Source organism: Pristiophorus japonicus, chromosome 21, assembly GCF_044704955.1.
Source record: "Pristiophorus japonicus isolate sPriJap1 chromosome 21, sPriJap1.hap1, whole genome shotgun sequence".
Classification (NCBI taxonomy): Eukaryota; Metazoa; Chordata; class Chondrichthyes; family Pristiophoridae; genus Pristiophorus; species Pristiophorus japonicus.
The window spans coordinates 49,137,031-49,154,140 of record NC_091997.1 but is presented as its reverse complement, the minus strand read 5'-3'; the positions used below and the strand labels follow the sequence as shown (position 1 = coordinate 49,154,140).

Genomic DNA, 17,110 nt, shown 5'->3' with positions numbered 1-17,110 from the left:
TCAGTAATTAAACGTCCATCGGATTGAACACCTGCTTTTCCAATCGGCACTCACAACCATTCCAATTGTAATTCCAGGAAATCTTTATGACCTGCTCCATTGTTTTTTCAATTCGAGCCACAGATGTTTTGTCCATTGTAACTTGCAGGTGTTTAAACACTAATTACTTTTCTCCACGCTAATCATCACAAATCAGTATTTAAAAGAGACTCAATAGGGAAGTGTTTTCAATGCAAGTCTTTGTCCTTTTATGTCTTCACTGATCTATTTAGTTTTTATATGTCAAAAAACAACCTTCCTTTCAAACAGTATTTGGCAGGTATTGCCATTCATGAATGAACAGTATTCTGACCCAGCTCGCTGTGGTGCAGACACTCACTGACTGAGCACATTCCTCATGTCCACTGGATGCACCTCAGGCCTTTATTCAGCCTGGGCTTAGTGGGTAGTACTCTCACCTCTGGGTCAGAAGGTTGTGGGCTCATAGACCCTAGAGACTTGAGCGCGCAACCTTGGCTGACACCTCCAGGGCAATACTGAGGGAGTGCTGCACTGTTGGTGCCATCTTTCAGATGAGACATTAAACTGAGGCTCCATCTACCCTCCCCATGGCACTATTCAAAGAAGAGCTGGGGAGTTCCCAGTATCCATGCGAATATTTATCCCTCAACCAACATTACTAAAGAAGAGCATCATGTTGCCGTTCATGAGAGCATGCTGTGTGCAAGTTGGCAGCTGTGTTTCATAAATTACAACAGTGACTATACTTCAAAAATATTTAATTAGCTGTGAAGCACTTTGGGATGTCCTGAGGTTGCAAAATGTGCTGTATAAATGCAAGTCTTTCCTTCTTTTACTTAAACATCATGGTGTAAAAACTAATGTCCTTCAAGGAAGAAAACTTGCTGTACTTACCTCGGCCTATATTGGACTCCAGTTACACACCAAAGTGGTCGACTCTTAACTGTCGTCAAAAGTGGCCTATCAAGCCACTCGGTTGTATCAAACTGTTACAAAGAACAGCATTGTGGGACTGCAGCAGTTCAAGGCGACGGCTCGCCACCACCGTCTCAAGGGCAGCTAGGATTTGTAAAAAAATGCTGGTCTTACTAGCAACGCCCACATACCAAGAATGAATAAAAAGCGATCTCCAATGAGCCTCTTCTGGGGTGTATCAGGAAACTGTGCACCCTTGGTACGCTATTTCCATCCATTAACTTCAAAGGACACAAGCTCACCGGCCAGAAGTGTGTTAATTCCCGATATGTATGCCTAGTGTGTGGCACGCTGGAAAGTGATGCTCTGCATGGTGAAGTGATATACCCACATTCTGCTGCATTATACCCGTAGTTCCTTTTCTCCCTTACTGGCAGCAGATCTCTCAGTTGTCTCCCACATCAGATACATCTTAGCTCTGTGTTAAAAATGTCTCTTCCTTGAGGAGTTTTGGCCACGTGTAAAATAAGGAAATTGCTCAGCAGCACATTGTCCGCTCCCCTCTGTGATATGGGTTGTCAGTCAATCCAATTGACAGGATGAAAGTCTTCTGTCTGATGGCTGGAAGGGGCCTGAGGTTAGGGTTGCCAACTCTGGTTGGACGTATTCCTGGAGGTTTCATCACTTAACCTCCTGCCTCCAACTGTCCTGCCCAGTCAAGCAGCCTATTATTCCCATCGCCAATATTTTTATAATAAAGTGTTCAAAGAAAATGAAAAAAAAAACAATGTTTTTTAATGCTCCTATGATTTTTCTCCAGAGTTGCTCGCAGCAGTGTCAAGAAGATTAATCTTCAATTCCTGGAGACTCCAAGGAAATCCTGGAGAGTTGGCAACCCTAGTCCTAAGTTTAACTAGCTTCAGCCCAACTCCAAATGGATGGAGGCTAATACCGCAGTTGGTTATAAATCATCAACCACACTCTGCAAAAGCCAAAGGATTGGCTTTTGTGAACTATCGAGAAATCTCACACTGGTGCAGTAGGAGGTACATTTCTGTGGTTAGGGTTATGGCATTTTGTTGAAGCTTTAGTCTGCCTTACGTAACTAACCTTGGAATTCTCAATGCTGATCCTAAATACTCCAAATCAGAAAACTGTTTCATTTCCCAGCAATGTCATCCCTTATGCTAATGAATATATGCCCACAGTCAGTTGATGAATACGTTGATTTTGATATACAAGATGGCATCTTAATTGGGAAATAAATTAGCTGTACAGCGCTACCTAGGGGCCAGAACCAGCAACTACATTGTGACTGCTGACAGAAAAATCAAAGGGAAAATGTTGACATAGCACTTTACAATGGTTAACATTGACAGAAAAGTGTGACCAAAATTCGTGACAACAACAGTTACATATATCGTATTTATATAGCCCTCTGGGGTAGAGAATTCCAAAGATTCACCACCCGCTGAGTGAATAAATTTCTCCTTATCTCAGTCCTAAATGGCCGACCCCTTATTCTGAGACTGTGACTCCTTGTTCTAGACTCTCCAGCCAGGGGAAACATCCTCCCTGTATCTACCCTGCCAAGCCCTGTAAGAATTTTGGATGTTTCAATGAGATCACCTCTCATTCTTCTAAACTCTAGAAAATATAGGCCTAGTCTACTCAATCTCTTCTCATAGGATAATCCCCCCATCCCTCGAATCAATCTGGTGAACCTTTCCAAATATATCCTTCCTGCTTACCCAATATATTCAGCTTCCAATTGGTTGTCTTGTTGTCAGGTGCCAAGACAAATTTACCCTTTTTGCTGTTCATGAGACTCAGCCAGGCGCCTTTGATGTCATTTTCATACGTCTGTAGGTGTCCCCGTATAAACACGTTCTCAGTCTCATCAAGAATGGCCAACATCTCGGCCCCATGTGCTGCTCAGAAACAATCAGAAAAGGAATATAAAGTAGAGCAACCAGCACAATAATCATTCATCACAGTCGGAGTTGTCCCACAAATCCAGTTTTTATAAGGTGGAAGTGTTCCCCCCATATTAATTGGCGGAGATTTCCTTATCCGCATCATTTATCATATATTTTACGTACCTTTCTGACAGAACTTGGCTGTGTCTTTAGGTGTTGCCTTCTTCTCCAAGTGGAAGGTATAGCAGTGATTACGGAAGGGGATCCATGAAGAATCCTGCAGACTAGTTGGACAAGTTCCGGTGAAAGTTGACTTGCTGGACCACGGGTCTGAGAAGGAAACAATCAGCACGTGAGCAGGAGGAGGTTCTGAATCCAACAGGCAGAAACATCCCCGTTCACAAGGGTTCATTTCATCTTAGTACACTGACCTGCTAGCCCACAAATGACCAGGTTTACTGGAGCATAGGAGCAGGAGTAGGCCATTCAGCCCTTCAAGCCCGTTCCGCCATTCAATTTGATCATGGCTGATCTGTATCTTAACTCCTTAGCCCTTGATACCCTTACCTAATAAAAATCTATATTGAATTAAATTTCACTGGTGGGATTTGAACTTGTGTCCTTTGGTTTGCTAATCTAATACCATAACTACTATATAAGAAACATAAGAAATATGAGCAGGAGTAGGCCATTTGACCCTCGAGCCTGCTACACCATTTAATAAGATCATGGCTGATCTGATCATGGACTCAGTTCCACTTCCCTGCCCGCACCCCATAACTCTTTATTCCCTTATCGCCTTAAATATATTCAATGACCCAGCCTCCACAGCTCTCTGGGGCAGAGAATTCCATAGATTTACAACCCTCTGAGAGAAGAAATTCCTTCTCATCTCAGCTTTAAATGGGCGACCCCTTATTGTGAGACTATGCTCCCTATGAGTGGAAATATCCTTTCTGCATCCAACTTGTTGAGCCCTCTCATCATCTTACATGTTTTGATAAGATCATCTCTCATTCTTCTGCACTCCAATGAGTATAGTCCCAATCTACTCAACATATCTTCGTAAGTCAACCCCCTCATCTCCAGAATCAACATAGTGAACCTTCTCTAAACAGCCTCCTATGCAAGTATATCCTTCCTTAAATACGGAGACCAAAACTGCATGCAGTATTCCAGGTGTGGCCTCACCAATACCCTGTACAGTTATAGCAGGACTTCTCAGTTTTTATACTCTATCCCCCTTGCAATAAAGGCCAACATTCCATTTGCCTTCCTGATTACTTGCTGTACCTACATACTAACTTTTTGTGTTTCATGCATAAGGACCCTCGTGTCCCTCTGTACTGAAGCACTTTGCAATTTTTGTCCATTTAAATTATAATTTGCTTTTCTATTTTTTCTGCCAAAGTGGATAACCTCACATTTTCCTACATTATACTCCATCTGCCAAATTTTTCCTCACTCACTTAACCTGTCTATATCCCTTTGCAGATTTTTTGTGTCTTTCTCACAATTTGCTTTCCCACCTATCTTTGTGTCATTAACAAACTTGGCTACATTACACTCGGTCCCTTCATCCAAGTCATTAATATAGATTGTAAATAGTTCAGGCCCCAGCACTGATCCCTGCAGCACCCCACTAATTACTGTTTGCCAACCAGAAAATTACCCGTTTATCCCGACTCTGTTTTCTGTTAGTTAGCCAATCCTCAATCCATACTAACATATTACCCCCAATCCTGTGAACTTATATCTTATGCAGTAATTTTTTATGTGGCACTTTATTGAATGCTTTCTGGAAATTCAAATACACCATATCCACTGGTTGTCCCTTATCCATCCTGCTCGTTACATCCTCAAAGAGCTCCAGCAAATTTGACAAACATGATTTCCCTTTCATAAAACCATGCTGACTTTGCTTGACTGCATTATGATTTTCTAAATGTCCTGCTACTGCTTCCTTAATAATGGACTCCAGCATTTTCCCAACGACAGATGTTAGAATAACCGATCTATAGTTTCCTGCTTTCTGTCTGCCTCCTTTTTTAAAGAGGGGTGTTACATTTGCGGTTTTCCAATCCGCTGGGACCTTCCCAGAATCCAGGGAATTTTGGTAGATTAAAACCAATGTATCCACTATCTCTGCAGCCACTTCTTTTCGGACCCTAGGATGCAAGCCATCAGGTTCAGGGGACTGGTCTGCCTTTAGTCCCATTATTTTACCGAGTACTTCTTTAGTGATAGTGATTGTATTAAGTTCCTCCCTCCCTATAGCCCCTTGATTATCCACTATTGGGATGTTTTTAGTGTCTTCTACCGTGAAGATCGATACAAAATATTTGTTCAACATCTCTGCCATTTCCCTGTTCTCCATTATTAATTCCCCAGTCTCATCTTCTAGGGGACCAACATTTATTTTAGCCACTCTTTTCCTTTTTATGTATCTGTAGAAACTCTTACTATCTGTTTTTATATTTCATGCTAGTTTACTTTCATAATCTATCTTCCCTCTCTGTTATTTTTTTAATTATCCTTTGCTGGCTTTTAAAAGTTTCTCAATCCTCTGGCCTCCCACTAGTCTTGGCTACATTGTATGCGCTTGTTTTCAATTTGATACTATCCCTTATTTCCTTAGTTAGCCACGGATGGTTATCTCTTTGGGATACATTTTTGTTGAGAGTTCTGAAATATCTCCTTAAATGTCTTCCATTGTTCATCAACTGTCCTACTCTTTAATCTTTTTCCCAGTCCACTTTAGCCAACTCTGCCTTCATACCTTTGTAGTCTCCTTTACTTAAGCTTAGGACACTGATTAGAGATCCAACTGTCTCACCCTCTAACTGATTTTGAAATTCAACCATGTTATGGTGACTCATTCCTTGAGGATCCTTTACTAGGAGATCGTTTATTAATATTGTTGCATTACACAGTACCAGATCTAAGATAGCCTGCTCCCTGGTTGGTTCCGCACGTACTGTTCAAGGAAACTATCCCCGATACACTCTATGAACTATTCCTCAAGGCTACCCTGGCCAATTTGCTTTGTCCAATCAATATGAAGGTTTAAATTGCCCATGATTATTGCCGTTCCTTTTTTACAAGCCTCCATTATTTCTTGATTTAAACTCCATCCATAGCTACTGTTGAGGGGCCTATAGACAATGCCCACCAGCATCTTTTTCCCCTTATTATTCCTTATCTCCACCCAAACTGATTCAACCGGCTGAATTTTCCCAAGTTATGTGCCGTTGTTTGACGTGCGCCGCTTTTTTTGGCGTAAATTAAAATATCCAAGTTTCCCCAAAGTTTCTACGCCAGCATAACTCAGTTAGGTTCAATTTTTTTAGGTTAGTATTTTTTTGCGTCATACCTGATGCCTGCGCCAGTTTGTCACATTTAAGCAAGTTTGGCCAATTTACATTTTTCCTAGGACGGCGTATGTGACCACTCCCAAAAATCCTTCTGGACACTTAAGAAAAACCAGCGCACATTAAGAAATCAGTGCAGAAAAGCGCCATTGTTTTTAGGCGAAGTTTTGGAGGGAGTCAAGAACACAAAGAATATGCATCATGAAGCTTAATTTTTTCAAAGTCAAAAGGGAGAAAATGGAAGTCTAATGCAATTCATTGGAGCCAAAATTGATGGCCTTACCGCCCACATTCCTCTGATCGAACCGGCCAGTGCCACTTTCGTCGTGGCCTGGAGCAGGCGGGAGGGGAGAACCGCCGGGAAGCATCCACCGATGGCCGATGTGCATAAGTACACTCCCGCCCGCCGAGATGCCATATTCATGCGGGTGGGAGTTGGCTGGAGTCGGCAGCAGACCGCTGAGTGCTGGCAGCTCTGTCCTCAACGGTAAGTGTGAAGATACTGTAAAAAAGGTTAGTGAAGTTTATTTAAATTATTTCTTTACAGGTACTTACCTGGATGAGACCCCCTGAAGGTCATCAGCTGTTTTTATTTGTTTTATATGCTTTTTATTTTTAGTTCTTCGACCCTCCGTGGGCTCGACTCCATCCTCAGCAGCACTTGGGCCTTTGCCACCACGTATGAAAGCTCCCATTGGCTGCCGCCCAGATTGGCGGCGTACGTCGCAGATTTGCCACCCGCCGACCTTCGAGGGACCTGGGTGGCACTTGGGTGGCGGAGGCCTTCATCAAATTCGAGCCCTTTAATTTTTGATTTTTTTCAAAGTATCACGCCACCACGGAACATCTCCTCACCAGGCTCGAGGGTCGGCGTGCTGGCTGTCAGAATCGCTCCCTTGCCCGGACACAGGGGCTCGGCTTTAAAAGAAGCCTGAGGGGTGGAGGCCGAACTGAAGGCATGAAAAATCTTAGACTATACAGCAGCTTCAAAAGAAGCCCAGGGGAGGGGGGGAGGGGTGGGGTCGTAGCCAAACTGAAGGGATGACAACCCTTAGACATACAGCAGCTTCAAAAGAAGCCCGTTGTGGGGGGGGGGGGGGGCACGCTGTGCCCGTTTTCGGGCGAGGGAGCAATTCTGCCGGCCGACCCTCGAGCCCGGTGAGGAGACGTTCGGTCGGTGGTGGGGTGGTACTTTAAAAAAAATCTAAAATTTAAAAATTGCATTTGACTTTGTTGCCCCAAATGTCTTCATTGAATGTCTAGCTTCCTGTTTAAGCAAGCCTATTGCGCTTGCGCAGACCAGGGTGTGGTCCATATTAGGGCGTCAACCTTGGGGAGAGAGAGAGAGGAAAGAAGGTTTGAGTGCTTTGTCCTGCTGTTTTGAGCTTCTTGCAAAGCTACAATTTAATATGGGAGCAATATTGACAATGTCATACCTCTGCAAGCCTTCTGCAAGATGGTGCTATTGCGGAGAAGATTGATTAGACATCGTCACATGAGGAATCTCAGAGCACGCAAGATGATGGGCAGGAGACCTTACCCAGATTGGTTATATTGAGACAGGCATTCCATAGAAACATAGAAAATAGATGCAGGAGTAGGCCATTCAGTCCTTGGAGCCTGCATCACCATTCAGTATGATCATGGCTGATCATGCACTTCAGTACCCCATTCCTGCTTTCTGTCCATACCCCTTGATCCCTTTAACTGTAAGGGCCACATCTAATTGCCTTTTGAATATATCTAACGAACTGGCCTCAACACCTTTCTGTAGTAGAGAATTCCACATGCTCGCAACTCTGAGTGAATAAGTTTATCCTCATCTCGGTCCTAAATGGCTTACCCCTTATCCTTAGACTGTGACCCCTGGTTCTGGACTTCCCCAAAATCAGGAACATTCTTCTGCATCTAACCTGTCCAATCCTGTCAGAATTTTATATGTTTCTATGAGAACCCCTCTCATTCTTCTAAATTCCGTTGAATATAAGCCTAGTCGATCCAGTCTTTCATTATATGTCAGTCCTGTCATCCCGGGAATCAGTCTGGTTAACCTTCGCTGCATTCCCTCAATAGCAAGAATGTCCTTCCTCAGAACTGTACACAAATTCAAGGTATGGCCTCATCAAGGCCCTGTACAACTGTAGTAAGACCTCCCTGCTCCTATACTCAAATCCTCTCGCTATGAAGGCCAACATGCCATTTGCTTTCTTCACCTTCTGCTGTAGCTGTATGCCAACTTTCAATGACTGATGTACCATGACACCCAGGTCTCGTTGCACCTCCACTTTTACTAATCTGTTACCATTCAGATAATAATCTGCCTTCCTGTTTTTATCACCAAAGCGGATAACCTCACATTTATCTACATTATACCGCATCTGCCATGTATTTGCCTACTCACCTAACCTGTCCAAGTCACCCTGCAGCCTCTTAGCATCCTCCTCACAGCTCACACTGCCACCCAGCTCAGTGTCATCTTCAAACTTGTAGATAATACATTCAATTCCTTCGTCTAAATCCTAACTGCACCTGAGTGATGCAGATTATGTGCGAAGGCTGCATTTCCAGAAAGAAGTTGTAACCGAGATCTGTGAGTTGGTAAAAGAAGACCTGCAACCTAGAAGCGTCAGGAGGACTGCTTTGTCTGTTGAAGTAAAGATTACAGCTGCACTTTCATTTTATGTATCTGGATCATTCCAGGCCACAACTGGAGATGTGTGCACCATTTCTCAGCCTGCAACACATATCTGCATTTGGCAGGTGGCTGCTGCACTATATGCCTGGAGGAATGACTACATAAAGTTCCCCATGACCATCCAGGCAATGCATGACAGGGCTGTGGGCTTCTCCAGGATTGCTGGCTTCTCAAAAATACAGGGTTGCATTGATTGTACCCACATCGTCTTGCGAGCACCTTTGGAAGATTCTGAGATGTACAGGAGCAGAATCTGAATTAATGGGTCATTTTCCGGTTGGCAAACTGTGACTAGTGAGATGCTGTACGAATCGGTGCTGGGTCCTCACCTATTTACAAACTATCTTAATGACTTGGATGAAGGGACCGCGTGTAATGTAGCCAAGTTTGCTGATGATACAAAGATGGGTGGGAAAGCAAATTGTGAGGAGGACACAAAAAATCTGCAAAGGGATATAGGTGAGTGGACAAAAATTTGGCAGATGGAGTATAATGTGGGAAAATATGAGGTTATCCACTTTGGCAGAAATAATAGAAAAGCAAATTATAATTTAAATGGAGAAAAAGTGCTTCAGTACAGAGAGACCTGGGGGTCCTTGTGCACGAAACACAAACAGTTATTATGCAGGTACAGCAAATAATCAGGAAGGCAAATGGAATATTGGCCTTTATTGCAAGGGGGGATCGAGTATAAAAGCAGAGAAGTTCTGCTACAACTGTACAGGGTATTGGTGAGGCCACACCTAAAGTACTGCGTGTAGCTTTGATCTCTGTATTTAGGGAAGGATATACTTACATTGGAGGCTATTCAGAGAAGGTTCACTAGGTTGATTCCGGAGATGAGGGAGTTGACTTATCAGGATAGGTTAGTAGGTTGGGCCTATACACATTGGTGTTCAGAAGAATGAGAGGTGATCTTATTGAAACTTATAAGATAATGAGGGGGCTCGACAAGGTGGATGCAGAGAGGATGTTTCCACTTATAGGTTAAACTAAAACTAGGGGACATAGTCTTAGAATAAGGGGCCGCCCATTTAAAACTGAGATGAAGAGGAATTTCTTCTCTGAGGGTTGTAAATCTATGGAGAGCTGTGGAGGCTGAGTCATTGAATATAATTAAGGAGGAGATAAGACAGATTTTTGAGTGATAAGGGAGTAAAGATTTACGGGGAGCAGGCAGAGAAGTGGAGCTGAGTCCATGATCAGATCAGCCATGATCTTATTGAATGGCGGAGCAGGCTCGAGGGGCCAAATGGTCTACTCCTGCTCCTATTTCTTATGTTCTTAAAATGATGGAAATACTCAGCAAGTCAGGCAGAACTGTGGAGATAGAAACAGAGTTAACGTTTCAGGTCGATGACCTTTTGTCAGAACTGGTTGAAGTTAGTGCAGCGAAGGTTCACCAGACTGATTCCTGGGATGGCAGGACTGACATATCAAGAAAGATGGATCAACTGGGCTTGTATTCACTCGAGTTCAGAAGAATGAGAGGGGATCTCATAGAAACATTTAAAATTCTGACTGGTTTAGACAGGTTAGATGCAGGAAGAATGTTCCCAATGTTGGGAAAGTCCAGAACCAGGGGTCACAGTCTATGGATAAGGGATAAGCCATTTAGGACCGAGATGAGGAGAAACTTCTTCACCCAGAGAGTGGTGAACCTGTGGAATTCTCTACCACAGAAAGTTGTTGAGGTCAATTCACTAAATATATTCAAAAAGGAGTTGGATGTAGTCCTTACTACTAGGGGATCAAGGGGTATGGCGAGAAAGCAGGAATGGGGTACAAAAGTTGCGTGTTCAGCCATGAACTCATTGAATGGCGGTGCAGGCTCGAAGGGCTGAATGGCCTACTCCTGCACCTATTTTCTATGTTTCTATGTTAGAGATGCAACAGATTTTAAGCACCCACCGACCATCTGTTGAAAGAGAGTTATTTCATTTTGTTTGCAGTGTTCGCAGATTAGCGCAACTTGCACTAATGTGTCACTGGTAACGTTAGGCCGGGAAGCTAATCAGAATGCAGCCGTTCCACTTGTTAAGCCATTAACCCTTACATTTAATTGAGTTCAAACCTGCAAACGTTGCCTCATTTTCCTGTGGAATATGCATGGCTGTCGTGCTTTCATTGGCTTAATTAAAGGTGTCAACTGTGGTTCAACCACAACACCTTGAATTTTTATAGTGCCTTTAACCTGGTAAAACATCCCAAGGATCAGTGGATAGCACGTTCACCTCTGAGTCAGGTCATGGGTTCAAGTCCCACTCCAGTAACTTGAGCCCATAATCTAGGCTGACGTTCCAGTGTAGTACTTGAACAACCTACCCTCAAATCTAGAAGGCCATTTTGGACCATCGCCGAAGCCTTTCAGCGAGCTCCCCTCAGCCTTGATGACCGATGATGAAATGCTTGGAAGAATTGTGACATACAGAATGGATTCCTTATAGTCATCATAGGCAGTCCCTCGAATCGAAGATGACTTGCTTCCACGTCAAAGAGTTCACAGGTGTTTCAATGATGGACCTAAAATTCCAGGTCCGAACTAAATCTTGAAGGGTGGACGATGCCTGTGCTTGGATTTTTTTTAACGTGTGGTGACCGTTGCACACCAGAAACCACACGGGCTTGACAGAGCTAGGTCTTGGTCCAGTAGCAAAGATTAATCAAGACGACTGGAGACCAGCTCTGCTGCACGGACCGAGTGCGCACACATATCGCAGTTTGGGCTGGCCCGTGCTGCCCCTGGGCCTTCGACTCTTCTGGGCCTCGAACTCACGCCTCTCCTGGGCTCCGATCACGTCCTTCTACAATTTCTCGTCGCTCCTTCGCCCCGACCTCGCTGCTCCTGCTGTACCTGCCCATGCTCCAATCACCGACCTGGACCTTGATGAAGTCACTCTTCACTGCCGTTGCTCTCCTGCTCCCTGGAGTGGTATGCCTCCACACTGCTTCTTCCGCTCCCCGACCTGCTCTGATGGTGCTCGCAGGCCGGGGGCCGCACAGACTGCTGGGCTAGGCCTCCCCGCTGCTCCTTTCGCTCCCCAGCCTGCTCCGATGGTGCTGATTCTGATCCATACAGAATGGATTCCTTATAGAGGACCCCACAGTACAACCTGAAGGATCAAACCTTCCTTGCAAACAGTGGGCAACCATCAACCGCCTCAGAAACGGTCATAAGAACATAAGAAATAGGAACAAGAGTAGGCTATACGGCCCCTCGAGCCTGTTCCGCCATTCAATAAGATCATGGCTGATCTGATCGTGGTCTCAGCTCCACTTCTCTGCCCAATCCCTATAACCCCTTATCCCCTTACCGTTTAAGAAACTGTCTATTTTTGTCTTAAATTTATTCAATGTCCCAGCTTCCATAGCTCTCTGAGGCAGCGAATTCCACAGATTTACAACCCTCTGTGAGAAGAAATTTCTCCTCATCTCAGTTTTAAATGGGCAGCCCCTTATTCTAAGATCATGCCCTCTAGTTCTAGTCTCCCCCATCAGTGGACACATCCTCTCTGCATCCACCCCGTCAAGCCCCCTCATAATCTTATACATTTCAATAAGATCACCTCTCATTATTCTGAATTTCAATGAGTAGAGGCCCAACCTACTCAACCTTTCCTCATAAGTCAACCCCCTCATCCCCGGAATCAACCTAGTGAACCTTCTCTGAACTGCCTCCAAAGCAAGTATATCCTTTCATAAATATGGAAACCAAAATTGCACGCAGTATTCCAGGTGTGGCCTCACCAATACCCTGTATAGCCGTAGCAAGACTTCCCTGCTTTTATACTCCATCCCCTTTCCATTGGCCTTCCTGATCACTTGCTGTACCTGCATACTATCCTTTTATGTTTCATGCATAAGTACCCCCAGGTCCCGCTGTACTGCAGCAATTTGCAATCTTTCTCCATTTAAATAATAACTTGCTCTTTGATTTTTTTTGCCAAAGTGCATGACCTCACACTTTACAACATTATACTCCATCTGCCAAACTTTTGCCCACTCACTTAGCCTGTCTATATCCTTTTGCAGAATTTTTGTGTCCTCCTCACACATTGCTTTTCCTCCCATCTTTGTATCGTCAGCAAACTTGGCTACGTTACACTCAGTCCCTTCTTCCAAGTCGTTAATATAGATTGTAAATAGTTAGGGTCCCAGCATTGATCCCTGCGGCACCCCACTAGTTACTGGTTGCCAACCAGAAAATGAACCATTTATCCCGACTCTCTGTTCTCTATTAGTTAGCCAATCCTCTATCCATGCCCCCAACCCCATGAACTTTTATCTTGTGCAGTAACCATTTATGTGGCACCTTGTCAAATGCCTTCTGGAAGTCCAAATACACCACATCCACTGGTTTCCCTGTATCCACCCTGTTCGTTACATCCTCAAAGAATTCCAGCAAATTTGTCAAACATGACTTCCCCTTCATAAATCCACGCTGACTCTGCCTGCCCGAATTTTGCTTTTCCAAATGTCCTGCTACTGCTTCTTTAATTATGGGCTGCAACATTTTCCCAACCCAGATGTTAGGCTAACTGTTCTATAGTTTCCTGCTTTTTGTCTGCCTCCTTTTTTAAATAGGGGCGTCACATTTGCAATTTTCCAATCTGCTGGGAACTCCCCAGAATCCAAGGAATTTTGGTAAATTACAACCAATGCATCCACAATCCCTGCCACTACTTCTCTTAAGACCGTAGGATGCAAGCCATCAGGTCCAGGGGATTTATCATGGTAAATGCTGCCACCATCTCCATAGATGGAGGATTAAAGCATCTCCATCATGCGACTGTGGAGCTCCTATCAGACCCTGGAGCACATTATTGAGCATTGCCCTCAGAGAAAATTCACAGGCAGCCAACAAGATATCCACGCTGTTACACCGGAAGCTTTGGCCTGGTTTCTGACTTAGATATTGACATTTGATTTGCTTTGTTACGACCATACGAGGAAGAATTGCATTACTGAGGGAGTGCTGCACTGTCAGAGATGCTGTCTTTTAGATGATATATTAAACCATCTGCCCTCAAAGGATCCCATGGAACTATTTCAACACTTGTTCTCCATGGTGTCCTGGCTAATATTTATCCTTCAACCAACATCACAAAAAAACATTTTACTTGTCATGCTCTCTATTATTTTTGTCCTGTTTTTCTTGCCAATATCTAGTTTATTTAATCCCTGGCTGGGGTTATGGTAATTGAGTTGGTCGTGGTCCCCATCAAGTTATGGTCCTCGATATTGGGGTTGTTTTATAAAAAAGGTTAGGGTTATGGGGTCAGGTTAATAGTTTAGGTAGAGACCCTGTGTTGGTCTTTTTTCTTTAATAACTTTGAAAATACAAAGGGAAACTTATAAAATTAAATTACGATATTGTTCCTGGCATTCACCAAACACTCCCATCCCACCTGATCGCAGAAGGCATCAAGCGTATCGGTGGGCACCACGTGCTCCCTCTCCAGGGTCACCCAGACATGGATGAGACCATGGAAGAGGTGGGCAGCCAGAGCGATCCCCTCCCTGCAATGGACCATGCCCACCCTGGAGCATGAGACTGAGGTGGAGCCAGAAATTGAGCAGCAGCCACCTTAAATAATGGAACAGGGACTGCAACTCTACGCATTCAACATATACATGAAGCACGGACTCATCCAGGCTGCAACAGTTACAAGCGGCCTGGGAGTCTGTGTATTTCCAATATTTTATACTTTTATTTTCAGTACAGTTCAGTTGTGTCTGTCATTCGGGGTGGGGGGAGGTGGGTCATTTTCAGCTTCAGCAGTGGCGGGACAGTTTGCCCACCCATCCTGGAACCCCGCCTCCATTGATTTCAATCGGACGGGTTCTATAATGAGCGATCGATCGGCTCTGAACAGTTTACCACCAATGGTGGAGGATGAAAATTATCCCTGGGATGTTTTCGAAGCCCAGGCACTTATTACCACAGTGACTACACTTCAAAAGTAATTCATTGGCTGTGAAGCGGTTTTGGACATCCTGAGGTTTCTTTTTAATTCGTTTATGGGTTGTGGCTGTCGCTGGCCACAACCCATCCCTAATTGCCCTTGAGAAGGCGGTGGTGAGCCACCTTCTTGAACTGCTGCAGTCTGTGTGGTGAAGGTACTCCCACAGTGCTGTTAGGGAGTTCCAGGATTTTAACCTAGCAACGACGAAGGAATGGCGATATACTTCCAAGTCAGGATGGTATGTGAAAGACGCTATAGATTAAGAGGCGATCTAATTGAGGTGTTTAAGATGATTAAAGGATTTGATAGGGTAGATAGAGAGAATCTATTTCCTCTGGTGGAGGAGTCCACAACAGGATATTAAGGGTTATGGAAACAAAGCAGGTAGATGGAGTTAAGGTACAGATCAGCCATGAACTAATAGAATGGCTGAACAGGCTCAAGAGGCTGAATGGCCTGCTCCTGTTCCTATAGAAATGCAAGTCATTCTATACATGATATTTGTAGACTCATTATTTTGTACTGTAAGTATTGGAACAAATAGGATACATGGAAGTGTTCGTGAGTTGGCTCCTGGGCTCAGTTCAGAAAAAGTCCTTTTGACATCTGATAATCTGTAAAGATGGTTGAGGAGGACTCTAGCGACAACTTTTCCAGTGGCTGATAGCAGGGAGACTCCTCTGTAGTTGCCGCAGTTGGACTTGTCCCCCTTTTTAAAGACGTCTCCAGGCCAGGTCCAAGACTACCCCAGCCTCTGTCATCGAGCTACAGTATGCGGACGACGCCTGCATCCGCGCACATTCAGAGGCTGAACTCCAAGACTCTAGTCGACGTATTTACTGAGGCGTACAAAAGAATGGGCCGTACGCTAAACATCCGTAAGACAAAGGTCCTCCATCAGCCTGTCCTCGCCGCACAGCATTGTCCCCCAGTTATCAAGATCCATGGTGCGGCCCTGGACAACGTGGACCATTTCCCGTACCTTGGGAGCCTCTTGTCAACAAAAGCAGACATTGACGAGGAGATTCAACACCGCCTCCAGTGCGCCAGCGCAGCCTTCGGCCGCCTTCGGAAGAGAGTGTTTAAAGACCAAGCCCTCAAATCTACTACCAAGCTCATGGTCTACAGAGCTGTAGTAATACCTGCCCTCCTGTATGGCTCATAGAAATGGACCACGTACAGTAGGCACCTCAAGTCGCTGGAGAAATACCACCAACGATGCCTCCACAAGATTCTACAAATCCCCATGGAGGACAGACGCACTAACATTAGCCAGGCCAACATCCCCAGCATTGAAGCACTGGCCACACTTGATCAGCTCCGCTGGGCAGGCCATATGCCAGACACGAGACTCCCAAAGCAAGCGCTCTACTCGGAATTCTTTTATTGCAAACGAGCCAAAGGTGGACAGAGGAAACGTTACAAGGACACGCTCAAAGCCTCCCTGATAAAGTGCAACATCCTCACCGACACCTGGGAGTCTCTGGCCAAAGACCGTCCTGAGTGGAGGAAGTGCATCCGGGAGGGCGCTCAGCGCTTCGAGTCTCATCGCCGAGTGCATGCAGAAAATAAGTGCAGACAGCAGAAAGAACGAGCGGCAAACCTGTCACCCACTCCCTTACCCTCAACAACTGTCTGTCCCATCTGTGGCAGGGACTGTGGCTCTCGTATTGAACTGTTCAGCCACCTAAGGACTCATTCTAAGAGTGGAAGCAAGTCTTCCTCGATTCCGAGGGATTGTCTATGATGATGATGAATCTGTAAATACGTCTGACGGGAAAGCCTCCTTGAAAGCCAATATTCAAATCACTCTTTTTTAGAGAGAAGTGCGATTCACTCATGTCATACAAGTAGCAGGCAGAACATTAGGAGGTGTAATAAATGTCGGGACTCCTGTTAGTAATGTGCTGATTCTCAGCATGTAACCGTTCACAGTGCAAGGTTGACATTTTAACAACATTTTATGTCACTATTGTTGGGCTCTGTTTTCTCAGCTGTTGATACGATGGCCGCGATCTCGCCAACAGTGGCGAGTCTGGTGCGGCCGGCATTCGTGGTATGTGGGGAAGGCACTCCCAGCTCCATCCCGCCCTTTCAACACAATCTTCCCTTGATAGGGCATGGTAAGCCCACCCTGCGAGGTTCCTGGCCAATTAACAGGAAGCAGGTCCGATGACATCATCTGGTGACGTGTCATGTCGGTTTCCTTTAAGGGACCATAGG

At 44.8% G+C, this 17,110-nt stretch overlaps 1 protein-coding gene across 1 annotated transcript in view; it reads right to left on the bottom strand.

The window, feature by feature from the left end:
- LOC139233987 (uncharacterized) overlaps positions 1-17,110 on the bottom strand; it is a 170,632-nt gene that overhangs the window by 130,478 nt on the left and 23,044 nt on the right. The window contains exons 3-5 of the mRNA XM_070864757.1: positions 6,510-6,728; positions 3,039-3,185; positions 2,688-2,867 (exon numbers count right to left, since the gene is read on the bottom strand). Coding sequence (XP_070720858.1) covers positions 2,688-2,867; positions 3,039-3,185; positions 6,510-6,728 — 546 coding nt within the window. The remainder of the gene's footprint in view (positions 1-2,687; positions 2,868-3,038; positions 3,186-6,509; positions 6,729-17,110) is intronic.